This window comes from Castor canadensis, chromosome 7 (genome assembly GCF_047511655.1).
Source record: "Castor canadensis chromosome 7, mCasCan1.hap1v2, whole genome shotgun sequence".
NCBI classification, from domain to species: Eukaryota; Metazoa; Chordata; class Mammalia; order Rodentia; family Castoridae; genus Castor; species Castor canadensis.
In genome coordinates, this window is record NC_133392.1 from 8490817 (window position 1) to 8518477 (window position 27661).

The window sequence follows — 27661 nt, forward strand, 5'->3', positions numbered from 1 at the left end:
TGAGACAGTTGTAAACATTAACTTTATAAAAGTAGCTTGGGAACCATCCTAAAGACATCTACACACACAGAGAGACACAGCTGTTACAACCTAGGAATGCGAAGAATAAAAAGCATGCATAATGAGCTCAAAACCAAGTAGCCACAAGCACATAGGAAGGAGACAGACTAAGATATACACAGAAAGCACACAATGACAGACAAAATAATCACATTAATTCAGAGTGCACTCTTAAATCAATTTTTGTCATTAACTTTAGTAGATTAGTCAGATTCCCAAGTAGTTTATAACAGACCTTTAACACAAATGCTTTATTTTTGTCTGATCTGTAGCAGATTAATGTAGTAAAAATAACATGTATAAAACTATGTTAATTTAGAGAATTTTAATCACAAATTAGCTATAATTTTTCTAGAGGACGGCAAGCTGGAATCACCCATCCCTAGGGAGTGACAAGATGGTGCTGGACACATGGTGGCTCCATCATGGTGGCAGCATTCTCTGTGACCACATGGTCTCTCCAGAGGGTGTCTCAAATGGAAGACAAAGACATGTGACATGCAACATACAGGCTCAAATTAGCAATCTGTCACAGAAATAAAAGACATTTCCCCGAGAGACAGGTGTCCAAATTAGTTAGTCATCCTAATGAAAAGACTAAATAATTGAACCAAATTAAGGTGGGATTTTAAAAGTTTTGTAGCTTCCTTGGGTGTGACATCACTTCTTAATTTTGGAGAATTCATCATAGGTTGTACGACTTTTTCTTCTTTGAATATAATGTTCTTATCTTTTAGTTTTAAAGGCTTTTCTAAATTTAAGATTACTAGGGCTAATGACAGTTAACCTCTAAGTTTTGAGGGGCCTTTTGATGTTGTTCAGTTTACTCCAAGTATTTATAATTAGATCTTGAATTGCCTCATAATGGGGCTTTGTTACTACCTAGAAAGCCAAGAATCCAAACCCTGCAGAATTCAGCCATTGGGGTTGAGGTTGCCTAGGGGAAGCTCCATTTCTCAAGAAGTGAAGCCTGAGGATAAAATGGGTGCTGATTCACAAAGTGGTGACATTATTGCTCCATCAAGAAGAAACAGGAGGCCGGGTCTTTTGGTAGATCATTTTTAAATCACCTTGAACTTAGAGGTGGGGAGAGAATAGCCATCACCTTGGCTCCTCTGACCTGTGGGCTAGGGGGAGGAGCTCTTGAATCAAGAAAGGGAGCAGTCCCAGAATATTCTTAACCTAACTTGCCTCAATTCCACATGCTAGGTCCACTTATCCCATACACCCAGTAAAGAGACATGAGAAAGTAGGTTTATTACACCAAAAGAGACAAAGGAAGCACTCAGCCCATCTTCAGCCATCTTCTGGGTACAGACAAGAGGTTTAAATAGACAAAGAACTGGGGATTGGGGGAGTGAGGTATGCATAGTTGAACAGTCCCAGTCACAGGTGTGGTGTGGTTTGTCATTATCTCAGTCCTTGTTCTGGGAGAGGTTCTGTGAGAAATACACTCACCTGTCCAAAGTCAAAGAATGAACTCAGATATGTGAAGTACAACGAAAGCGAGACTTTAATGGCGGTCTTGCAAGAGCAGGCATTTGGTGAGCAGACACAGTCAATGTAGTTACATTAAGCATTATATTCTTGAGTCCTTCCACTGGTTCCTCATTGACTGAGTACTAAGTGGTGTGCATTCTTTCCCGTATGTCACCTAAATTTCCTATTGGGTTATTTTAAAATATGCCTCTCTTGGGATTGGTCAAATTTTAGAAGTGGGCTTAAGTCTGCACCTCCCTTTGTCTCTTTGTGGAGGGAACGCCTCCCTGTGATACCTGCTTTCTGGTACATGCATAGTTTTTATCCATTTCCTTATTTTATCATGGCCCCTCGCAAACACCTTGTTTGTGACTTTCCAGGTGTATGAGCTATGTTTTATCAGCAAGGGACTATGTAAGCAAATTATCAATAATTTTTCCATTCAGAGTTAACTATTTTGCATGGGAAATGAACCACAGCTGACTTTATCTCCAACAGGTTCCAGAGTTGTTATCCAGATTCATTGTCACCTGGTAGGTGGTGCAGCCTGAGGAGGCTGTACTGTTGGGGGTAGTTTTGGTCCTTTGTCAGTTCTGTCCTTCCTAAAATCCAAGGTGATTGCAAAGTGACTGCAAAGAGAATGGCTTAGAGCAAAGACAAATAAAAAATGGAGAGCTGCCAAGCTTTTCTCCTGCTTTTAGTTAACTTGTGGGCCCAAGTGAGGAATCATTGCTTTTTAGCAAAAAGCCGTTTAAAGACCTCTTACATAAATGTCACAATGCAATCCCTCTGTACAACTAATATATGCTAATAAAAAAGATTTAGATTTCTTGATTGTTTTAGGCTTTCAGTGTTCAGTTCCATGAATTCTGATGGCTGTTTTTGTGACAATACATCAGTCTCTGTTTGTGACTGTAGAAAGGGAGATTATTTGCAAGTGATTTGAGAAGTACTGATTATAGGTTTAAGACATTACCATTTTGACTGAGAACAGCTAACAGGTAACTTCTCCTAAAACTTTCTAATTAGATATGGGCATACTGAAATCCTACACCTAAAGCCTAGAGAAAAGAGAAGTACGATGAAGACCAAAGTATGGGACACAGCACGGCACACGACACACCCCAGAGCATTTAGGCGTGATCTGACCCTGTCCTCCTCCCATCAGTCAGCAGCCATGCCGCTAATGATGACCTTGGCTTGTTCCCCTTAGATACAGCAAGATCTGGTATAGAAGCATTTTGTAGACTGAAATACCATTTGAATTATTACTATAAAATGTTAGTTGCTCTTTCAAGGAGAGAAAATTGTGTATATAAGAAATCATAAAGGCAACCTTTTTTTTGGTTTTATTTATTTATTTTTTACTTGTTTATTCACATGTGCATACATTGTTTGGGTCATTTCTCTCCCCATCTCCTGCCCTCTCCCTCCCCCCCCTTCCAGGCAGAATCTGTTCTGCCCTTATCTCTAATTTTGTTGAAGAGAAAACATAAGCAATAATAAGGAAGACAAAGCGTTTTTGCTAGTTGAGATAAGGATAGTTGTTCAGAGAGATTCCTAGCATTGCTTCCATGTACAAATGTGTTACATCCTAAGTTGGTTCATTTCTAACTGTCCTTTGACTAGTTCCTGATCCCCTTCTCATATTGACCTCTGTCACTTTAAGGTTTCTGTATTAGTTCCTCTGTAGTGGGGATATCAAATACTTTCATGTTTTGGGTTTCTTAGCTATTCCCCTACTATCCGTGTGTGCTCTCCCCTTGTCATGTGACCCAAGTCCAACAATGCTGCATTTTCCCTAGATCTAAAGTCCTCATATGAGGGAGAACATACAATTTTTGGTCTTCTGAGCCTGGCTAACCTCGCTCAGAATGATGTTCTCCAGTTCCATCCATTTACTTGTGAATGACAAGATTTCATTCTTTTTCATGGCTGAGTAAAATTCCATTGTGTATAAATACCACATTTTCTTTATCCATTCGTCAGTAGTGAGGCATTTTGGTTATTTCCATAACTTGGCTATTGTGAATAGCACTGCAGTAAACATGGGTGTGCAGGTGCCTTTGGAGTAGCCTGTGATGCATTCCTTTGGGTATATCCCTAGGAGTGGGATTGCTGGATCATATGGCAGGTGTATGTTTAGATTTTTAAGAAGCCTCCATATTGTTTTCCAGAATGGTTGCACTAGCTTGCATTCCCACCAGTAGTGTACAAGGGTTCCTTTCTCCCCACATCCTTGCCAACATCTGTTGGTGGTGGTGTTTTTGATGATGGCTATTCTAACAGGGGTGAGGTGGAATCTTAGTGTGGTTTTGATTTGCATTTCCTTTATGACTAGAGATGGTGAGCACTTTTTCATGTGTTTTTTGCCCATTTGTATTTCTTCTTTTGAGAAAGTTCTGTTTAGTTCAGTTGCCCATTTCTTTATTGGTTCATTGATTTTGGGAGAGTTTAGTTTTTTGAGTTCCCTGTATATTCTAGTTATCAGACCTTTGATTTATAGCTGGCAAATATTTTCTCCCACTCTGTGGGTGGTCTCTTCAGTTTGGAGACCATTTCTTTTGTTGTGCAGAAGCTTTTTAGTTTTATGAAGTCCCATTTGTCCATACTTTCTCTTAGTTGCTGAGCTGTTAGGGATCTATTGAGGAAGTCCTAGGCAAACATTTTAAATGTTTTCTTAAAGTATGCTTTTAAGAGATGAATATGACCTCTTCATAAAACATACCATTTTCTCTCCTTCAGAGTCTTAGAAAAAGTTTCAAATTTAACTTAAGTGGCTTCTGATGGTCCTCAGGCTTAATGTTTATTCCCATCATTGTATGCATTTTCCCTTTGAGCAACCCTGGCATTGTTTTGTTTGCACATTTCTTATTGTTAGAAATAAAGACGGTGGTGGTCCATTTTCAAGGCAAGGCATTTAACTCTATTTGCTTGCTTTCATATCAGCTTGCAGATGTTGGGGGAGGACCAACTCATAAGGGAACTTAAACTGTTGGGGGAGAGATCACAATAGAGTGAGGGAATGGGTAAAAACTGTATGTTTCAGAAAGCTTGCATCTTCCCGTCACAAAGGAGACAATACCACCTAAAGCTTGCCTCTAAAATTTGACCAATCCCAAGAAAGGCATATTTTAAATATTTAAATGTAGGCAATGGCAGGGAAAAGAATGTACACACCATAGTCCTCAGCCAATGAGGAAGGGGGCGTGGATACCACTTGCCTGCTAGACAACATAATGCTTATTGTAACTGATTCAGTTGTCTCTGCTCACCAGGCACCTGATCTTGCAAGATTGCCTTTAAAATCTTGCTTCCACTCTACTCTACATGTCTCTGAGTCCATTCTTTGAGTTTGGATAGGTGAGTGTATTTCTCATATTCACTATTCTGTTTTTCAGCTCATAGTGCCACCCCCCCCCCAACACACACACTCACCTTGGAGATTTCCCTTGTTTGCAAATCCACTCTAACCAGGATCTGGTTGAACTATAAGGAGAAGCTTCTACAAATATTTAGTGGGCCATTTTGTTGAATGGGAGAGCATTCTTTGTTTTTATTTAAGCCAAATTAACATCATGTAGTAAAATGTCTGAGTATGTTCCAACATCTCCTTTGTGACTATTATGGTTTGAATATGAAATGTTCCCCCACAGGCTCTTGTGTTGAATGCTTGGTCCCTAGCTGGTGGTGCTATTTTGGGAGGTGGTGGTGTTACCAGATGGGTGGTCTAAGGAGACCCTGGTCCAGAATATCTCAGGCCCTTGCATCTCCCAAACAGAGAACTAGACAGAGATCACAAGTTGCAAAGCAGTAGCAAAGCTTTATTGAAAGAAAAAATAGTCACCAAAAAAGAAAGAGTAGTGGGTCCTGGCCAGGTGGCACAAAAGCACAGATCTTTGTTCAAAGTGAAATTTATGAAATTTAAGGGCAAATAGAGGGAAAAATCTGGGCAGCTTTTGCAGGAGGGGCTGTTGTGATTGACAGGTTTGGTTGACAAGGTCTTGTGATTATTCTGTGTATGAGATGCAACTAATATTCATAGTCTTAAATCAAGGGCTTTACCTGAGAGGTCAAATTAAAGGCAGGTTTTCCCTTTACTGGGCATGTGTCATTTTCCAGTCTAAACTGGCCAAGAGTCTCCTTTGTCTTTCAGGGAACTTACTACTACAAAGGAATTCACAATTGAAAAGGAATTTACAACTGGCAGGAGGTTGGTACTGGGTGGGGAGAAAGAGGAATTTCAGCATGGGTGACATTTGCTGAGGAGGATGGAGTCCCATGGTGGGTTACTTTAGGAACTAATGTCACTGGGGGCATGTCCCTGTGTTGCGGGAATCTCAAGCTGAGATAGGGGACACTGAGGCAGTTTAGCAGGAAGCAACGTTTTATTGTGCCAGCACAGACCCAGCAGACTCGTGTCCAAAGGCTGAGCCCCGAGAACAAAGGGGTCTCACCTTATGTACCCTTGCAAGCAGGTTACAGAGGCAATAAAATTAAAAAACATGGTTGAACCTATATATGGTTACATGCAATTCTATAGGCTACTTCACCCTAGTGCTACGTGACCTTCTATCCCTAGTGCTATGTGACCTTCTTCACCTTTGAATTCTTTAGGTTTTATCTCTCTGCTATGCCATCCCTTCCCCCCCTGCTACTTTATCAGAACTCAGCCTGTCTGTTTCTCTTCTGGTCCTCCTCCCTGCTACATTATTCCCCACTTTGATGCTCGGACCCACCTAGGGTCAAAGAGCATCATCTTGATCTAGAGGTTTGTATTTCCATAGCATCATTACATGGGTGGCCATTTTCCTTTCTATACTGGTCTCCATAATAGTCTTGATAGACTGTACCACCAGGGGAGCCCATATAGCCCATGACATACAACTCCAGTAAGGGCAATAATAAGAACCTACAACACTACATGGCCAAGAGTTGTCTCTCTAGCACATGTGCTTTTCATTGGATGTATAGGCTCTCTCCAAAGTTAGGCCCCACAGCCATAGCCTGTACCTCCATATCCACCTTGGTCTAGGGCCACACATATATTAAAGAACATAGATAGTGGTTTATCAGGGTTAAACATCTGGGTGAGGCTGACAAGGTTCCCAGGGTTGTGGATGGTCCGGATCTCTAACCATTGCTCCCGAGGGCAATGAGTGGGGTTGAAGCAGATATGCTGATTACCATGGGAGCACACTAGATAGTGTTATGGCTGTGAGTGCATGACCCGATGACAGAGCCTGCACAGGAATAGTAAGTATGGAAAAGCAAAGTCCTCGTGACAACACTTTCTGCCTGAGTAGTATGCATACATAGGTCACAGGATGAGGGCTCTGGGACCACGAAGGGATACCACATCAGTAACAATAAACAGTAATTATGCATCCTTTCCAAAAGAGATAGATGAGCGCTAATAAATCCAATCAGTAGGGGCAGTTTTTGCCAAACCTATGGCGAAGACTAGGGTGAGAACTACAGCAACAGATACAGACAAGGGGTGACAGTGCATTACAGTGAAATAACTGGTGTGGAAAACAGTCCGTTTGTCCTGTTGGAGAGTTGACTTCTCAAGTTCAGCCATGCATAGACTAGTCAGCTTCTGCGGGTGACTAGAGCAGGGCTGTCGTCCTGCTGTTCTTGCTCCCTGGTTGTTTCCTGGGAAGCAGAGTCCTGCCTATGGAGGGCAGTCAAGTTCTAGAGGGTGATCCTGCATGGTGAAGCCGGATCAGGGATGCACTCCCACTTTAGAGAAGCTGGCTTGACTCGACTGTGGTGGATCCAAGGAGCAATCACTGCTACTTTGACTATAGTGAGGATAGACAAGACAACAACAAAAAGGCTCCTCTTATGGGGTTTTAATGCCTGGACATTTTATTCTTTTACCCAGACAGTATCTTTTTTTTTTTCTTTAAACTGAATAGAATTACCTTGGCAACAATATACTGTCAGTATATATGTCTAAAAAAACTCATTTAAAAAGCTAAAACCACCATCTTTAAGTATCAAAGGACATGTTTAGAGCCTGTAAAAACAGTCATTTTGTCTCTGAGTAGAAGACCCTCTCTGAAAATATGAGTTTGTACCTGAAAGGGCTTTAATGCCAGATGGCCACATGTGTGTAAGAGCCACTTCCTCAGTCCTCTTGGCCTTGGTTATTTCTGAGTGACTCCATTTGAACTTTCATGGCATTCCCCCCTTGTCTCCAAACTGTTTGTCTCTGAGCAGTCTCTTCTGAAGATCTGTCCAAGTACTAACTAGGCCTGACCGTGCTTAGCTTCTGAGACCAGTCGAGATTGGACAGTTTAGGGTGATAAGGTCATAGACTGAAGATCTTTTTTTGATTGGTCATTTTCTTCATGGTGAGGATTGGTTCCTTCCTGAATTTTGTTCGTTTGGTTGGTTTTGGTCCCATGTGGTGGTGGGGGGGGAATAATGAGCAGATCAGATGGGAGTCAGTGCCAATTAGACCTTTTGGCCAAATTGAAGAAACAAAGAGCTTAGAAGGAGTGGCCCTTAGGGAATGTGATTTTAGACAAGGACAATATAAAACAAAATCTAACAAAAACAGGTGTCTAAAAAGCTAACCTGTTGACACATAAGCACTTATTAGAGTCAGTTTTTATGGACTTGATTGTAAATGCCCCAGAAGTATCAGAACGTAATGACAAAAACTTAAAAGAACCATGATTAAAATTTTGATGGACAATTTAGCAACTAACAGAACAGTATAACAGTACTGCTAACTTTTTGTTACCATGTTTATATAAGTTTTGTATTTTATAAGTCTTGATATACTTGAAAAACATAAATACATTTAGTATAAGGAACCAGCAATAGCATCATAGCTCTATAGAGGTTATATATATATATATTAGTTTAGTTGTTGCTCTTGAAGTAAAACCTTAGATTTTTTTCATCACTTGGGGGAGAAGAGCAGTGTCAGTGACCCCAAATAGCCCAGTCACAGACACATATAGGATACTAACTGTATTAGAGTCACCAAGACAATAGTAGTTTAACCAGGAGGTCATCTAGAAAATTTTACATAACGCAACTTTTAAAGGAACATGACTCAGTTACCTTAGTTGTCAAAACCCTGACAAAAACTACCAAAGAACACAGGTAAGTATTTATGGGGACTAAGTGTGGAGTTAGGAAACATAGTGGCCAAGAGTTATGGCTCAGATGTTGATAAGGGATCACATCCCAGATTGTTGACATTAACACATGGCTCATGACACACAGCAAGATCAACAAGTACATACATGTTACTTGTTGAAATTAACTCATAAAACCTTTTAACTTAGAACCTTATATTTGTTTGGGAAAAAAAACCAGAAAGAAAGCAACCTTAAAATTATTTTTGTATAAAAACAGTTTATAGAAAACCCATTTGTTAATAGACCCATGTATTATAAGAGAAATAAATCCCAGATTTTATTTATGACAGAATGAAACAGGCTAAGGTCATTTTTAGCTACCCAAATTTTAAGATTTCTGTTGCAGACTGTAGTCTCCTTCCCCTCCACCCCCTGGTGTAAGCCAGAGTGTTAACCCCTGAATGTCTGTATCCTAGTGAGACCTGATTGAAACAAGTTTGAAAACCTGTTTTTTAAATGTAGCAGTAGAACAGAATAGTAATTTTTTACATTTACTTTATAATCATAACCATCCTCAAGATGTTTACATATTTAAATGTAAAAAGCCTAAGCAGTTTATAACAGAGATCTTTAAAACAAATACCCTGGGTTTTTTGTTGTTGTTGTTACCTTGAGTATCATATTAACCTTATAGCGGCAGTTAAAGAACCATTTCGAAGATGCTTACACATACACACACACAGTTTTATATATTAAGCATGCCAGAAAAAATGTCAACTTAAGTGCGCATAAGATGAGCTCGAATTCCAGGAGCAAATTAAATTTTGCCCAGTGCTTTAAACAAATTCTCTCACTCTCTCTCTCTCTCTCTCTCTCTCTCTCTCTCTCTCACACACACACACACACACACACACACACACACTTAGAGTGCACTCTCAAAAAAAGAAAAAAACATTTAAATTCTACCTAGAGGGCTATCCGGTGGAATGGTGGATGATGCATCTGTTCTCTCGGGAGTCACCCCCTTTGGAACTGAATTTTTTGTTATCCCTCCCTAAACCTTAGTTGTGACTATTTCCTGGGAAAAGTTCAAAACCTCATTAACTCTCGGAGGTGTCTTACACACTTTTGCATAGTACAGTACTTCTTCCTTTCTCCCCAAACCTGAGACACACGGCTTCACCCCAAAAGGTTGTTACTAGTGGTCTCTGGGAGGTAATCAGTCTCCCCTTCTGCCTCCTGAGGCAGGCCTGAATTTGAACCCGGGTTTTTACCAGTCTGAGGAGTGGTGTTCACCTCCCCTAGCTGGTTCTTGCATCTCACTGGGTTCCATTGTGCATCTGAGGCCCTCACCCTAGCTTGCTGGAAGGATGAATCCCCTCCAGATCAAGCTGTCTGTTGGTGCCTGGTGGGATCTCCCAGCAGTCCAGGGAGACTCACCCCGGTGACAAGGGAGGTGATAACTCACTGTATCTCTGCAATCCCACACAATGAGCCTCCAGGAAATGTTGCAGGAATCTCAAGCTGAGATATGGGACTCTGAGGCAATTTAGCAGGAAGCAATGCTTTATTGTTCCAGCACAGACCTAGCAGACTCGTGTCCAAAGGCTGAGACCCAAGAACAAAGGGGTCTCACCTTATGTACCCTTGCAAGCAGGGTAGAGAGGCAATAAAATTTAAAAACACGGTTGAACCCATACATGGTTACAGCAATTCTATAGGCTACATCACTCTCCTGCTACGTGACCTTCTACCCCTAGTGCTATGTGACCTTCTTCACCTTTGAATTCTTTAAGTTTTATTCCCCCCTCCCCACCCCGCTACTTTATTAGAACTCAGGCCTAGTTTGTTTTCTTCTGATCTTCCTCCCTGCTATACTAAGGTCATTTTTAGCTACCCAAATTTTAAGATTTCTGTTGCAGACTGTAGCCTCCTTCCCCTCCACCCGCTGGTGTAAGCCAGAGTGTTAACCCCTGAATGTCTGTATCCTCGCAAGACCTGATTGAAACAAGTCTCTCTCTCTTTGTCCTGTCCACCATGGTGTGAGAAGCTCCTCCAGCACAGTTCCTCTTACCATGATGTTCTGCCCAAGTGCATGGGTTAACCAACCATGGACTGACTGTCTGAACCCATGAGCCAAAACCAATCTTCCCTCTTTTACGTTATTTTTGGTCATGGCAATGGAAAAGTAACTAACATAGTGTTAGTTACATCTCTTGTGTTTTCCTGATCTGAAGGGAGAGAAATAGGTGAGCAGCCTTCCCATTGGCTAAACGCCTACGCCAGCAAGGTTGAATGGAGGCTTTTGGTCCTACACAAATCTCCCATTTCAGAAGGCTGGGTAGGAGGAAAGTGTGAGGATACCATTCAAGGGTATTTTTGTGTTGTTTTTGCATTTTTAGTGAAGGAGCTGGCTGGGGTCAAGAGTATCAGTCCAGCTTCCACCTCTTTCTGTGGCTCAGAGCACCTCTGACAGAAGCACTTCTTTACTTGGGTGGTATCACTTTGAGTCCAAACCTTCAGTGGCAGAGAATTGAATGTCAAGGTGGTTTTGTGATATGGAATAATCTCTCCGAGGAAAGAGGAAAAATGCCACAAGAGTGCTGTGATTTTCAAGCCTTTTCTGAAGATTAGGAGACCAGGAAGCAGGGTCAGTACAGCTCCAATCTTCTGACTCTAACAACAATGGATGTGCCTGACACAAAAGAATAAAATATGCAGCTTTTATGTTAGAAAAGAACTGTGTTCACTCATTCACCTGCCCTGTCTTCTTCACTCTTCCGATCCAGGCCACCTCCCTGTGTCCCCCACCACTTGCTACAGTTGCTTCCTCACAGCACTTAATCACACCCTTGAAATTTCCAGTGTGCTTCCCTGTCTTCCTTAGTAACCTTAAAAACCTCAGGAGGTGCAGAGGTCATGTATAACTTTCTTTAGCATCCTCAGAGACCAGAAAAATTTTAAGACAGTAGCTGCCGAGTTCAGAGCAAGACTTAAACATTCTACCTGGCAATGAACCTTTTCATGTGAATAGAGCTTCAAGACACAATCAGTCCTATCTCAGCATCATATTGACTGACAGTTGCCTCTTTTCTCCTCCTGGACTGTCCACCTTATTACTGTGAATTGTGATTTAGTTAATCCTTAATGTCTTTATGGCTGTGATAGATTTGTTGGCATTACTAGGGCCCAAAGGCTTAAGCGTGAACATCCACTGCCTGGAGATGTCTGGAGGGAGCACAATGTCTGAATTGTGCTGAAGTTCAACTAATAATCCTACATATTTATATAGCATTTGACTGAGAATTAATTATGATAGTCTTATTCTTATTAGCAGTTCATATTTTTTGAGCAGATCCTATGCACCTGGCACTAAGCTCAGACACTCCATGCATGACTTTAGTCGATCTTCATTCACTGAACAGGAAAGTCAAGATGTTACCTTATAGCTGGAGATCAGGAGTCATATGACTCATACAGCGTGGAGCTAGTAAGTGGAGGAAGTAGATTTTAGGCTTAGACTTTTTGACCTTGTTATGTGCCGGTTTGAAGTGTTGCAGGCTGGTGCCGAGGGTCCTTGCCTTCACAGGCTAGGGAACTGGCTCGTGAGGCAGCTGATTGATGAGCTAGAGCCAGTACACAGAGTAGGATTTATTAGAGAGAAAGAAAGGCTACAGCTAGAACAGGCAGCGGAGCCCAGCCCGGGTAGCTCCCTGCTCAGGTGAAGGCTGGGGCTTTTGTGAACTTTTTAACTCTGGTAGGTTTTTCTCATTGGCCATGGATTTGTGGGCTTTCTTAGGTGAACTGGTTTGGTTTGCACCTTACTGGGGAAGGGAAACAATCTTGGGAGCATTTTGCTCATCAGCCCCGTGGCAGATCTATCAGACCCTGTATCTTTTCTTTAGAATGCAGAAATGCAGAGTTACAACCCCTCTCAGGGTGCAAAATGCAGGCCTCCAACTCCTCAGGGTGCAGGAATGATATTGCCCTGGGGGAGGGGGGGATGGGATGCTCACTCACTCATCTGCCTTAGGTCTCCAGATCCAACAACCTCTAAGTCTGAGGTCTTAACCAGTATATTGGTACATCTCTTAGTTTATAAATTGACATATAACCTTCTTTCAGAAGGCTTGATAGCTTATCATACTTCTATAATAAGAGAATAACAAAGTTGAATTTCAGCAAAAATGGTCAGAATTCATTTTTCTGCTCACATTATTATTGTATATTTAGTAAATGCCATACAAGTAGTTTTTAAAATGTGTGTATATGTGTGTGCTCTTACTAGATGGCAAAATATCAAAGCCTTTCCTTTAATCACAGAAATGAGATGGGGTGTTTGTTATTACTACTCCATTCAGCATTCACCTGGAAAGCTTAGCCAGCATAATAAGGCAAGAAAAAGAAATAAAAGACCTAATCACTGGAAATATAGAAACAGAACTGTCATTGTTCTTAGATGACATAACCACATCCATAAAACCCTCCAAAGGAATCCACAAACTATGAGAATTAATTAATTAAGAGATGACATGATAATATTTCACTAGCAAAGTATGCATCTAACTGAAGGAGCAAATTTCAGGATCATTTGGAGGCACTTGCAATAGTCTTGACTTGTAAGAATGGGATGGACTTGTGACAGTGGCAGTAGGAAGAGTTGGATACATTTAGAAAGATTTGGGTGGTAAAATTGACAGAACTTAGTGATGGACTGAATATAGGGGAATACCCAAGATGGCTGGAGGACTTTGGCCTCCCTGGGTAGATGGCCACATCTTTTCGAGGCAGGAACTCCATTAGACCACAGTGTTTCTGCCTGATGGAAGAAATGAATCACTTGACTGGAGGAGGGTTAAATTTGAGGTGTCCCTGAGATAGAACATGGAGGGGTCAAATGGGCAGAAGGATATTGTGAGAAATACACTCACCTGTCCAACCTCAAAGAATGGTCTCAGACACATGGGGTTCAGTGAAAGCAAGACTTTAATGGTGGTCTTGCAAGATCAGGTGCCTGGTGAGCAGCTATACCCAAAGCTGTTACAACAAACATTATATTCTCTAGTGTACAAGTCCCTACCCCAATTCCTCACTGGGTGAGAACTATGGGGTGTTTATTCTTTCCCAAAAGTCACCTACATTTCCTATTGGGTTATTTAAAAATATGCCTCTCTTTGAATTGGTCAAAGTTTAGAAGTGGGCATTAAGTGGTATCCACCTCCTTTGTGGCAGGAAGGCCTCCCTGTGATATGTGCTTTGTGGCACATAGACAGTTTTTATCCATTTCCTCATTCTATCATGTTTTACTGCTCCCAGTTTAAGTTCCCTTATCAGTTGGCCCTCCCCCAACATCCACAAGCAACCATTTAGGGTTAAATGCCTTGCCTTGAAAATGGACCACCACTGACTTTATCACTAACAATATGATCTACAGTCCTGTAGCTCAGAAAAGAGTTCTGAGACAGAGCTGCAGTCATTATTCAAACATAAACTCACCAGACAGTCTGACTCAGACTGGAAGCTCAGACCCTTCTCTAGGTAGGCCTGGGTCCTGAGACCAAGCAGATTTCACAATAAGGAAAGGATTCCAAATACTTCAGTGGGCAGGATTTTCTTAAACATTAGTTGGTGCTTAGTGTCAGTATTGGGAACTTTGGAGTGGAGAGTGGTACACAGGAAGACTTTTTTATATTGCTTACCATTTACTAATATAAAAAACTGAACCAGAGAGAAAAATGTGTTTCTACGTGAAAGTCTTTTTATTTTGTTGTGTTTTTGCCAAGCCTATAAGATTGGCTTCTACTCTGGGAAGCCAAAATATGGATATTGTACCCCAAATAATTTCTCTGAGGTAGGACATGGTGCCAGGAATCTGATTTGGGTCTACCATCATTGAATCCTGGCTGGCATTGGGACTGTCTACATGACTGTGATAGCCAAGGAGAAACCCAAGGTCTTGAAGAGACTCAAGATGCTATGTTTGTGGATAGTGGGATGTGATTTGTTGCATTCCTGTCAGTCTCCCAAATGAAATTTCTGACCAATTTGTAACCCTTACGAATACTATTTTTTTCATGCAGGATTCCATTAAGCTTCTACTGTATGTGACAAAATTGTTCAATACAAACAAGTATGTAAGTCTTTTTGTATCTTTGTGTGTTGCCAACATTGAGTGCTTACTAGAGGTTAGGAATTATCCTAAATATTTAAAGGGTATTAAACCATTCAATGCTCCAATTAACTCCTTAAGACTGGTACTTTCATGATTCCCATTTTATGGTTGAACAAACAGTGGTATAAACGGGCCAGTGACCTGACTAAGGTCACACAGCCAGTAAATGTCATGGAACCAGGATTTGACTCAGTGCTGGAGAAAGTAAACCTGCTCTCCTTACTTCTACACGTCTGTATGGGAGAGGTAAGCATTTTAAAGTATACAGTCCCAATGCTGTTCTGTTTCCTTGTAGGAGTGACTGGGTGACATCCTATAAAGTCATGGTGAGCAATGACAGCCATACATGGGTCACTGTTAAGAATGGATCTGGAGACATGGTGAGTCTTGTCTTCCCTCTAACCATGCCTTTTTCACCTGGCTGTGTGGGGCTCTGCAGAGAGAGACAATGTATGTCCTGTCCCTGGGAGGTTTGCCAATTCTGTGACAACTCAAACCAACCACGAGAGTCTGATGGACAGTGACCCCCTTACCATGCCCTGAGGCCCAGCACCCACGTCTGGAGCTGATATAGAATTCAGCCTTTACTTCAGTCAAAGGGTTTCTGGGATTGCAGCCTCTGACCCAGTTCCCAAGTCAACACACAGGGAGCTGGGGCCTCTAGCAGCTGTTCAATCATGATTTTCCCTACTTCTTCTAATGACCTTGGATCTTTAACAGCACAATTAGCTCAGCATAGGAAGTCAGATCCTGTTACTCATTCTCAGATTCTCAAGTGCATATTCTGAGTGTGGTATCCATTACCTTGCCTACTGTAACAGCAGCTCCTTTTCCTACCTTCTTTCTCATTCTTACCTCACACCAACACTCCTGTGTGCCAGTACAAAGGGACAGTTGCTCTTCTGTGTATGAATTTAATTGCTGGGCTTCTCCAACCACTGCTGATCCTTTTCTGTAGAACCCCTCCTATCCCTACAGAGCTAAATAGTTTTCCTTCAGTGCCAGCTCAACCAGCACCTCTTCCCTAAGCTTTGCCTGGTTCTTCTGTTCTGAAGAGCTCTTTTGTGTCCCTCTGCCCTGAGGCTGATGGACCTTCCTACAATGGATAAGTGCTCCCCCCACCCCTGACTAGTGGGGGGCTTCCTGGAGCAGGGTCTGGGCCTGATTTTTTCCACATTAGGGATTCCTCAATAAGGCCCTGCTGAATGAGTGAATTACTTACTCTCTTACCCCTTGATAATTAAGCTCTAAAAGATTCTTTTTCCCCTTGAGCACAAATAGATATTTGAAGGAAACAGTGAGAAGGAGATCCCTGTGCTCAATGAGCTGCCTGTCCCCATGGTGGCCCGCTACATCCGCATAAACCCGCAGTCCTGGTTTGATAATGGGAGCATCTGTATGAGAATGGAGATCCTAGGATGCCCGTTGCCAGGTGAGTCTACCTCCTGTACTTCCTGCAGAACTAGATGCTGATGGGAGACAGGTGCCTAGCCAAGTCGAGTCAAAATAAGCCAAGCAAACATTTTATAATGTTATAAATTAGGTACATTTCTATTCCAGACTATTTTAAGAACATAGCTGAGCCCAAAGGAAAACAAATGCAAGTTTCTCATAATACCACTAGATGCATAGCCGTTCGAGATGTTTTGCCTAGCGTGGTTTTGCCTTTCATGATTTTAAGATGATGTATCAGGGGGAGAAATGACCCAAACATTGTATGCACATATGAATAAAAGAAAAAAAAAAGATGATGTATGTTCCAAGGTTGAAAATCCATCCACTACCACCCAGAACCAAGCAAAAACATTTTATAAAAGTTTTGAGGGGCCTGAGGGTGTGCCTCAGTGATAGAGTATTTGCAAGCACATGTGAGGCCCTAGGTTCAATCCCACTGCAAAAAGGACTTTTGAGGGACACATGCATTTGTCCGTGTCCTTGGCAGGTTCCACAATACTGGGTAGTGGAGATGGGCAGGAGGTGGCAGAACTTCATCTTAAACTTGGTCATTTACAGAGTCTCTGTTTAGAGAGCTTCCCTCAGGTGCCATGTTTGGGTAAATGTTTGCTTGTTTGGGGTGTGTTCCCCAAGCCCTATTTTCACATGATGTTATCTGGGTGTAACCTCAAGGTGGCAGGAAAACTGTCAAGAATTCACATGTGCATCTGGGTCCCTGCTAGTGTCTACTCTGACAGGCTGGCCTGGGCTGGCCTTTCAGCAGTCACTGGCTTATGATGTTAGGGGCCTGGGGGGAGGAGCCTCAACATCATAACCAGACATCTGTGGAAAGCAACTGCTCCAAGACCATCTGCTGCCCAACATCAAAGCATTCAGGAGAGGCTCCTTCCTGTCCATTTCCAGTCAGGCCTTGAGGAACAGGAGAAGCAGAGACATGACGCATCTCTGCCAGACTTGCTGGGGCCACATGTGGATCCCCCGAACTTCCTGGCACTGCCAGGGGCAGGGTACCATCAGCTCTGATGCTTTCCTGTAGTTACTCCAGCCCTGCCATGAGCTCACATTTGCTGAGTTTTCAAAGCATAATTAATGTCATTTTACTGTTTTTCTCCTAATCTGTCTTATCCATGAGCTTGCATCTCCAACAATGGATTTTTAGAACACATGCAGTGGTAAGAAAGACAGGTCTCTCGCTACCTAATTACACTTGTGCTAGACAGATTTTTTTTATTGGATATTTGTTTGCACTTACTAGATTGCAAAAATTTTTTCATGTCATTAAGACTACTGGAGACCATCTGCCTTATGGATGTTTAATATGTGCATGTCTACAACTGAAATTGGGTGGTGAGAAGTGGGAATGCTGGACAAAGGCTGTGGCAGTTTTTAAGGCTCATACAGAGAGCCTGGAAACCCTGGTTGACTGGGATTTGAGTTTCCTTTTGTCAAGGTTCAAATTGGAGCTGCAGTCCCAGATCCAGCCCACTGCCACTCTGGGCCTGCAGGCTCTGGAGGCCCAGTGTGTCTGCAGCCACAGATTTCAGGGGTGTCTTCAGGAAGGGAGTCAGGCTTTGGCCCTCTTTACACTGGAGTCTTGCTCAGCACAGCCAGCCGGCTTGCTTTTAAGAGTGGGGTCATGGTTTCTCTCTGCAGTCAAGAATTCATCTGTTGTTGTTGAAGGGCAGAGGCAGCCCGTGCAAGTCTCATGAAATAAATATTTCCCTGTGAAGTTATTCTTGGTGTGTGTTTTAAGATAGATCCTGGGCACTACTGAAACACTCACAATAACTGTTGCATTGTGAAATCTGGACTGCTTTCAAGTATGGACTCACTGTAGCTTTGTTTTCCATCTCCTTCTCCCCAAATATTTAGGGCCATTTTTCTTCTAGAAGTTATTTAATGATCTGTCCAGAATGTGCTGGCCATTCACACATGCCGCCTGGTGGTGGTCAGGTCCAGTGACTAGGTGGCACTGAGCCCCAAATGAACCTTGTGTAAAGGCAGAGGCGGCCCAACTGACTGAGCTCCCCACACCCAAGGTGTCCTTAGGTCTAAATGCAGCCGTGTGGAGCTGGCTCTTCCCAGAACTCTTCTTTATGAAAAATTTATTTACCTTGTTTCTGCATCTCTTTGTTCTGTCCCTTCCATCATCTTCCCATGGCCTCTCCACTTGGAGGGTGTGGGTGCTTTTTAAGACATCGTTAATGTTTGCAGAAATCTTTGAGATGGAAAGTGCATTGCCATATATTATGGTTATTTAATAGGTTTTTTAAAACCTCAAAAGTAAAAGAAAATGAGGAGTTTTAGTTTAATGGGTGTAGAGTTTCAGTTTTGTAGATATGAATGGTGGTGGTGGCAACACATGTAAATGTGGCTGATGCTACTGAAGCCTACAAACAAAAGGTTGTTCAGATGGTGAACAGTATGTGTAGTTTATTATTATTAGTTTTTAAAGTCAAGAAAAAATCCTCTTTCCCAAGCTGAATGGATATGTTCATTTTCAACTAAAGAGCTACACTTAACAGAATCTAGAGAAAGTCTCTGAAGATAAACAATTTAGGGTAAGAGAGACATCAGCTGACTTTTCAAGGTCACAGCCTTGTTGGCTGCAGTGCATACTGCCTGAATCTCAGACAGGCCAGTGAGCTTTGTACACAACTTCCTACAGGACAGTGATGTTGTGTCCCGAGTCTTAGGAAACAATTGGTGTTGGGGGATGGATGCTGGAGACCCTGCTACTATGCAGCAACTTCTGTTATAGATGTGTGACTTTGACTCTGACTCCTCCCACCTCATCTTCTTGGCCAGCAATTCTGAGCACCTATTCCACTACGCATCACTGAGGTGTCCAGGGTTCATGGATTTGACTCACTGAGAAACTAGTAATGAGTTATACAGAGGTTTGTGGAAAGACCGTCTTGTCCTTCAAGCACAGAGGAGCTGCCAAAGGCAGTGCCCAAGAGTCATTCCTCTGGACCACCAGGACTAGTTGGAATTCTGCATCTCTTTCCTTCCAATATGGACACCCTCCTAGCCCATGTTTATAAGTTCAGGAGTTACTAAAATTTTGCTTTAATGGTTAAAGCTACCCCTGTCTGGCTGAGCTATAACAGTGTTTCAGTCAACACCCCTTCTATCAATGTGTATAAATTGGGGAAAGGATGAGGTGTTGCTCTGTTGAGGCATCATAGGTGCAAAGACTTTTAAATAAATCTGTTTGATTTGTTACCTTCTCTTTTCTTTACAAAGTCTGAATGCCCTCTTGTGCCAAGAAGTTGATCATTAATTTGGACCCCTGGCCTGGGCTTCTGAAAAGTCAGCAATTAGAGTATGGCCCAAAGGTGTCTAATATCTCCCCTCATTTCAGGCCTCTTGCTAAGGGGATGCTCCTGGCCTCTTTTGGATGAGCACTGAAGAGCTCACTGGACTTGTGTGTCCAGCTGCATTCCCTGCATTCCTACTGGTTGCCAAGGCCTTAAAGAAGAGATGGATTCCTGTCCCATTCAGGGGAAGCTGGGTGGAAAGAAAAGGCATAAGCTTTGGCTTAGATCAGATCTGGGTTCAAATTGTACTTCTACTCCTTGGCAACTGTGATCTCGAGCAACCCTCTGCTCTGTTTCCCTCCCCTGTACAATGGAGTTCAGGACTTCCTGATAGAATTATGACTAAGGGCTTCCACATCTGGAGGGGGGTCACTCTTTCTTAAAACAACCAGGTAAAACAACTCAAACCCTTGTCATACTCCCTACCAACACCCACCCCCAGACCCCTCCAATCCCTAGAATTTCCAGGGCATCCTGGGGGACTGTCTTGTTGCCTTCTATATCCAGTATCTCATTCTATCTCTCAGTTCTGCTAGCAGTCACCTTAGACTATCCCTGCCAGTTATTCTAGATTCTAAGCAGCGGTCTCACTGGTGCTGGTTGGCATAGAGCAACTACCACAGAGCTCTGGGGATGATGGAGGGGCTTTATCCACATACAGCATGAAACCCCACAGACCAAGCCATCAACATTTGTCTTCCTGAGGCTCCTTGTCATCCTATAAAGGAGCTCCATTATTCTCACATTCCTCCTCCAATTGGGCCATACCATGTTCCTAAGACTGTGGTCTTCCCACCCATATTGACCTTTCTTCTGTTTCCATTTCCTGTCTTTGTCTTTGACTTCCTGTCTCTTGGGCTTCTGGGTTGGGGATGGTGAGTGGGAGGTTGGGAGGGGTGCTTTTTTTTTTTTTTTGGTGGGATTGGGGTTTGAATTCAGAGCCTCACACTTGCTAGACAGGCCCTCTACCACTTGAGTCACTCTACCAGCCCCCCTTTTTATAGAGACCACAAACTCCCTTCTCTCTCACAACTCAGGTAGGTGGTGCCTTGTCTTGAAATGCCATGAGTTCCTCCAGAAGGACTCTGTTGCTCCATTGGAATGCTCTCACTTCATTCTTAATTTTCAGCAGTTCTTACATTCCTGATACACATTGTGAAGACTGGATTGGATCATACTCATAAGAGGGCCAGCACAGGGTATATGCTCAGGCAACTTTACTTTTCCCAACATAGTGAGACCCCCATCTCAAAAAAATTAAAAGAAAGTGGAAATACACTGAACACTCATTAATATATACAATACACAATAAAGGGAAAACAACCTTTAGAAAAGAAAGGTACAGTTCAGTGACTCACAGTGTTCTGAAACACCTGCTCTCCCTGGTTTTAGAACTTCCTTGCCACCCCTAAAAACACCTTGAACCCATTGGTAATCACTCCCCATCTCCTCCATCTCCCTGCTCTCCTACCACACCTGCTGCCTCTCTGAATTTGCCTTCTGGATACAGCTTATCAAAGGAACCATGGGCCCAGCAGTTCTGGATGGCAGGTGAGAGCCTGTGCAGTGAAGAAAGCTGTTTCCTTCTCACCTGAGCACATACTCATTCCAACTGAGGTTACCACCAAAAGGCAGCAAACGGCAAAGCAAAACAGTGTAGGAATCTTGACATTGCCCTTGAATTTTTAATGACCTGCTTTGATCTGGGGCTGTTGCTGTTCTTTTGTTTTGCTTTTTTTTTTCTATTTTTTCCTTTTTTTTTTTTTTTGGTGCTGGGGACCGAACTCAGGGCCTTACACTTGCCAGGCAAGCGCTCTTCCACTGAGCTAAATCCCCAACCCCTGTTGCTGTTCTTTTAAGGCTGGTCGTGATTCAGGACTCAGCAGTGCCCAGCTGACACTGGCTGGAGGAAGGTGGCAGGTCCTAGTTCTATCAGAGCTTTTCAACATCTGTTCTGGCCTGTCCCCTTTTTGTCACTTTCTCCCAGTCCTGAGCAGCTATGTCATGGGACCTTGGAATTGTTTACTATCAAGTCTGGGTGGATTCTTGCTTGAGCCACTGGAAGGCACAAAGCAGATGCCTTAACTTCAAGGGAAGTTGTCTGAATCCCAGTGTGTGTGTCCCCGCCCTGTCCTCTTCATCCATATCTTCCCCGCCCCTCATCTCTCTTTCTCATAGGTCTCTCATCTCTTTCTTTCTTTCATGTATCCTTCCTGAACTGGAAGACAAGGATGAGCACGGCCTTCCTTCTCTTCACTTGAGTAGGAATGTCTGTGGATGTGTTTGCTCCATGAGTCTTGAGGGAGTCCTTGTAGTTGGGGCTTGCATCTCTTACCCTTCTATCACCAGCATCTTGTGCAGCTCTGGGCATGAAGCAATGTGTTCAATGGATGATGGAATGAAGCTAGCAAAGGCCTTGCACTTCAAGATTAAAGCCACCTCTTCAGTCACCAGATAATGGCCAAATATATGTCCAGTCTAGCCAAAGATGAGACCCTAAGTTTTTTTCTCTCTCATCTACTGTGGTCATCAAGGTGGCAATGAACGATTGCTAATCATTCAAATGAACAATTAATTTTTTAGCCAGAAAACATCTGCATGCATGCATCCATTTTGAGTCAAAGCTGTGAGTACTATAAGAAGCGATGGTGACTGTAAGCTGCATGATTGAATTACCATATGCCAGGATGTCTATTTCCTATAGTCACTTGGTTTGATAGGATTGTTGTGGGAATCTCAAGCTGAGTTACAGGACACTGAGGCAGTTTAGCAGAAAGCAACATTTTATTCTGCTGGCACAGACTCAGTGGACTTGTGTCCAAAGGCTGAGCCCAGAGAACAAAGGGGTCTCACCTTATATACCTTTGCAAGCAGGTTACAGAAGCAGAAAGCAAGGTCTGATCCATATCTGGTTATATACAATTTTATTGGCTACTTTACCCTAGTGCTACATGACTCTCCCCCTCCCAGTGCTATGTGACCCTCTCCACATTCAGATTCCTCAGGTTTTATCTCTCTGCAATACCATCCCTACCTCCCTGCTACTTTATCAGAACTCAGGCCTCGTTTGTTTTCTTCTGGTCCTCCTCCATGCTACAGGATGACCAGCCATCCCAGTCTACCCAGAACTGAGGAGGTTTTCAGCTTAAAACCAGGGTAGTCCAGGGAAACCATCACAGGTTGGTTGGTATCTATTTAAATCACATATCAGAGCCCATGTCAGACCCACTAGTTTGAACAGAACAGAATGTTTGGATAGTTTAATAAGGGGAGTAGGTTGGAAAAACCATTTCAGGTGCCATGTCTGGAGTTTATCTCTTCCCATAGCTAAGGTGTCCCTGAAGAATCAGCTGGTTTTCGGTGTATGGGATGTTTAAAACTAACTGCATAGGAGGAGGCAGGAGGTTGACTTGTCAAAGCTCCATCTGTGATATGAAGGTTGAATCAGTCAAGGACTTATGCTTCAAATGTCAGAAGTCCTACTCAAGTTAGCTTTAAAAAGCTTGGCTGGCATAAATGAAAATCGCAAGGCGGGGGTCTGGCTTTGGATTCAGGCAGGGGTAGGGATAACATCTCAGCGCTGCCTTGTTGCGGTCAGGGCTCCACCTCTGATGCTCTTGCAGACCGGCAGGTTGGTCACTAGCACCCAAACTCACCCTACCATCTGAGTGACCCAGCAGAAGGACATTGTCCTTCAGCTGTGGGAGTGGAGTCATCTGATGCCTGGTGTGGATCCTGTGATGGTCTCTGAGCCAGTGACTATGGCCAGAGCAGGTGTGTCAACTGACCAGACCTAAGTTACATGCTCATACATGGGCGTTTCTGGCAAGGCAGTTCCATCTGAATTACCTGGAATAGGCTCCCCATAGAAGAAAAGGATTTGTTTACAAAAGAATCTAAGCCTCATTAGCTGCTTCCATAGCTAATTGACTATGCTGTGGGTTCACTTCACTTTTTTACCTAAGAGATGAACTCCAACTAGATCCCCAATAAAACCCAGTCCAACTAGAGTAAATGGACGAGTGAAGAAGTATTTGTTCAAGATATGGGAGACTGACAGTTGTGAAAAATACTGGTGGTTTTGAAACAGTTCTGGAACTTGTTATCTCAACCCTTCAGCCAGCTGATTGTCTCAAGGAAGAAGAATGGTGCCTAATACAGAGCTCTTTTTATATTTAAGGTTCTGAGTTTTATTCAATCCTTTTTCACAACCTTGAAGTCATAACTCATATTTGAAAACAAAAGGGGCTTTCAAGTCCCTTGGAAGTTGCCCCTGAGGCTGGGGGATGGGTATTGAATAGCTATCAGAAAACAGTGGGTAAGTTCAGTGTAAGTGAATGTGAAAAATTCACTATACCTTTGCTTTGAAACCTGCTGTTTGGAAATCAAAGGAAAGGCAGCTTGCCAGAGGCCTGGTCAGCCCACTTCCCAATGAAAGGTTCCTGAGAAGTAATTGGGAAGTTTGGCTCAGCCTGGATGGCTTTTGCTTTCTTGCCTGGACAGAATGCCATTTTGTCCCCATTCCTAATTACTGTGCTCCATGATAGTGACTTGTTTCTAATAGTATTACTGGAAGACCTTCTGTGAGATGAAAAACAGTATGTTCAGCATTTGCTCCACACATGGTTCCTCACTTGTTGCAAGCGGCCTCAGTTCTCAGGGGCACCTGGCAGGCTCTGCTGATGCCAGGCAGGTAGAGCAGGTACCCTGCCTCTTCCAGGCTGGGGAGTGTGCACAGTGCTCTCACACAGTGTCTCCAACTTCAAGCTCATGGACTGAGCTGGGATTCTGGTCAGAAGTGTGCTCCGATTCAGTTGGGTGGAGTAGTTCTGACAAGCAGTGAGTGGTGGTACAGATTGGGCCACAGTAGTCCCCTCACCCTAGGAAGTGGGTACTGGTCCTCCTGTTGCCCACCCACTGCCTCTGCCTCCAGAACAGGCTTGTGGGGCACTTGGATCAAGCAGAGGCTGCTGTGGCTCTCACACTGCTCCCACAGTTCCTCGGTGGTAGGTCAGTCTCTTAAAGCACTGTGTGTTCTTCACATTGGTGGGGCGAGGGGGTGGACACTGGGCTTGCCAGATTTCTGGCTGCATCCCACACTGGAAGCAATTAGCAGGCTGGCTGGGGTCTGTGGCCTCTTTGTCTCTGCTCATCAGATGTGAAGGATCTAAACACAGACTGAGGGTCCCTTCGTGCCAGTCTCCTTCTCGTTCTTCCTCCTTATCCTCTCCCTTCTTTTGTATGTACTTTGCTCTTAAATGATACAAACAGCACAGGCTTATAAGAGTTAAAGGGGAAATGTTAATTTGTGTAGAAGGGAATCCAGTGAGTGCAGACCAGTCCTCAGGGGTCACCTCTGTTTACTACACTTTGATTATACGTGTTAAGGTGCTATATGAGTCAGAATTTCACTGCTATGTCAAAACAACCTAAAGGGAAGAATTATTTTGGCTCATGTGTTTAGAGGTTTTGGTCCATAATCCTTAGCTCCATTTTGATTCTGGGCTGGTTGAGAGGCAGAACATCATGGTGGCAGGAGTATATAGAGGCTACTTATCTCATGGCAGAAAGGAAGCAGAAGGAGAGGAAAGGGCCCAGGACCAGGTGTAACCATCAAAGTCCAGCAGCCTCCTTGCTCCAGCCAGGCCCTATCTTCTAAAGTTCCACCACCTGAATGCTTGGTGACCAAGCATTCAGCATATGAGCCTGGGGGTACATTTCATACTCAAACCATGACAAGTGTTTCTGTTCCCATGGCTGGAGCTCATTGGCGTCACCACTTTGGTGATTCTTTATCCCATGTCTGAGGAAGTTCCAAAGAAGGCTGGCTGCAGGGCTGATTGATCAGGAGCTCTTGACATCATTGGTTCTATCTCCTGATCCTGGTCACCCATGTCACTGAGATCATTCTGAGGACAGTTCCTCTTGTGGACAGATGGCCACTGCAGCAAGTGGGCGATGCTTAAGAATTCTTCATGCTGGGGGTAGATTGTCACTGTCTCCTCCTCTGTTCCAGAGGGCTCCCTTTTATCCCAGGGAAGTTGGAGAGACATGGCCCTACAGATGGGAACCTGAGACTTCCCTAGAGGCGGGAAGAGGGATTTCCCAACTGTAGGGCTTCTGTTAGGAAGGATGAAAGGGACTGCATCCTGGGTTGGCGTCCTAATTTCCTAAAGTCCCAGCCATATGCTTGCAGTTTTGATATTCTCACAGTTGCTTGTTTAGCACTGGCAGTTTGCCAGGTGCACAGGTTATCCCTTCTTTTGGTCACCATAAACCAGTGGAGTAGGTACCATTTCCTCCCATGTTTGCAGGTGAAAAATGAAGGCAAAGTCTGCTCAGGTGACTTGCCCAAAGTCACACAGCACAAGTAGGAGAGCAGAGATTTGAACCAGGCTCTCTGGCTCCGTTCTCTTAAACATCGGGCATTTCTGACTCCCATGTGGTTGCCGGTGGCTTGGTTCTCTCACCTGTGTTGGGCTGTGTGTTGAGAATGCCTTCTGTCTCTACATATACCGCAAGTAACAGAATGATATAAGTGAATTCGAATTATTTTTCTGTTCCCAGATCCTAATAACTATTATCACCGACGAAACGAGATGACCACCACTGATGACCTGGATTTTAAACACCACAACTATAAGGAAATGCGCCAGGTAAGACAAGAGCAGGGGGACTTGGGACAGGAGCTTGCCAATGAGTAACAGAACGGGATATGTCCAGAAATACTTGATATTCGTATGCATACATAGGATGGTATAGAAGAGACAGAAGCCCGACGGTCATTTTGGCCGGCTGAAGATACAGTGCGTGCTCATGGTTCAAGACTGGGACTCAGGTGCCCAGAGGAAGGCTCCCTTGCAAAAACTGGATTCAAATCCAGACTTTCCTCATCTAGTACTCTAGTTTCTAAAGCCATTTATATGTTTGATTGAGATCACTGACTGAAGAGTATTAGTCTTGTGTGGAGTCAAAGGAGAGGAAGGATCCAACACAACACCAATGACGGTAGCACAGAGCCTTCCTGTAGGCCTGGATGCTGTCCTCAGTGATTAACCGCCATCACTGTGCTCAGGCCTCCTAAGAGCCCAGGAGGGTAGGGGCTGCACTTAGCCTTTCTTGTAGATGGGGAAAATGAGTCACCAAGACACTGTATAGCACTGCCTTGTATTACAGATCCTCAGTCTCAATCTTGTCTCCTGTTAGAATCACGTGGGGAAATTTGTACAAACATCTATTCTGAAGCCCATCTCAGACCGAGCAAAGCAGAATTCTTAGACAAGGGCTAGACTAGATGCTCTTCTTGTGCTTCCGTGTAGCCAGGCTTCACCACTTCAGGTAGATGCCTTTGTGGTTCTGAGTACACTAGAAGGCGAAGACAACAGATGATCTTTTTCCATACTTAACCCCAGAGAGTTATGAGAGTTAGCTGGTGGTATGCTAGCTACAGAGGGAGAAGGGCCCACTGCCTGTTAGAATGAGTTGAAAGGGCAGCCCCATTGCCTCCGAAACCCTGTTCCATGTCTGCTCCCAGTGTGTGCTAGAAAACATGAGGAGGTACAGGCAACGCAAAATCTTTAGACATCCAAGACTCTGAAGAGATGGCACAAGCAGAAATGTCATCATGAACACATTATAAAACAAGGATTTACCAAAGGCCAGTTAATATGACTCAAAGGGAGGCCCCATAAGTGCTAAGAGAAGGAGCCAGCTGTCCAGGACAAACCCAGGAGAAGTTTCTGAAGTAGGAGCCACAGTCACACAGAATGAGCATGCCTGGCCTGTGTCAAAGTCATTTAACTTGCGATACTCACATGCAGCTTCCTGTCAGCACAGACGTGGAGGTGGGATGTGCTAAAGAACTCCTCTTGCTGTCTTGCTCTTCAGAAACAGATAGTGTGCTTGGACTTGAGGGCGGTGACTCATGCCTGCTGCTCTGCTTTCTCGGGGTATTTATATGGCTCTGCCCACCATTCCATCTTAGGGAGTGCTGATGGGTTGATGCAGCCTTGCTCTCTAGCTGTCTCAGGACACTGTGTGTCCTGAGATAAATAATCAACTCAACTGAC

General features: G+C 43.5%; 1 protein-coding gene across 5 annotated transcripts in view; it reads left to right on the forward strand.

Moving 5' to 3' along the window:
* Nucleotides 1-27661, forward strand: part of Cpxm2 (carboxypeptidase X, M14 family member 2) — a 114469-nt gene that overhangs the window by 60544 nt on the left and 26264 nt on the right. For all 5 annotated transcript variants that reach the window (XM_020171805.2, XM_074078130.1, XM_074078128.1 and 2 more), the window contains 3 exons: nt 15110-15194; nt 16096-16246; nt 26160-26248. In XM_020171805.2, coding sequence (XP_020027394.2) covers nt 15110-15194; nt 16096-16246; nt 26160-26248 — 325 coding nt within the window. The remainder of the gene's footprint in view (nt 1-15109; nt 15195-16095; nt 16247-26159; nt 26249-27661) is intronic.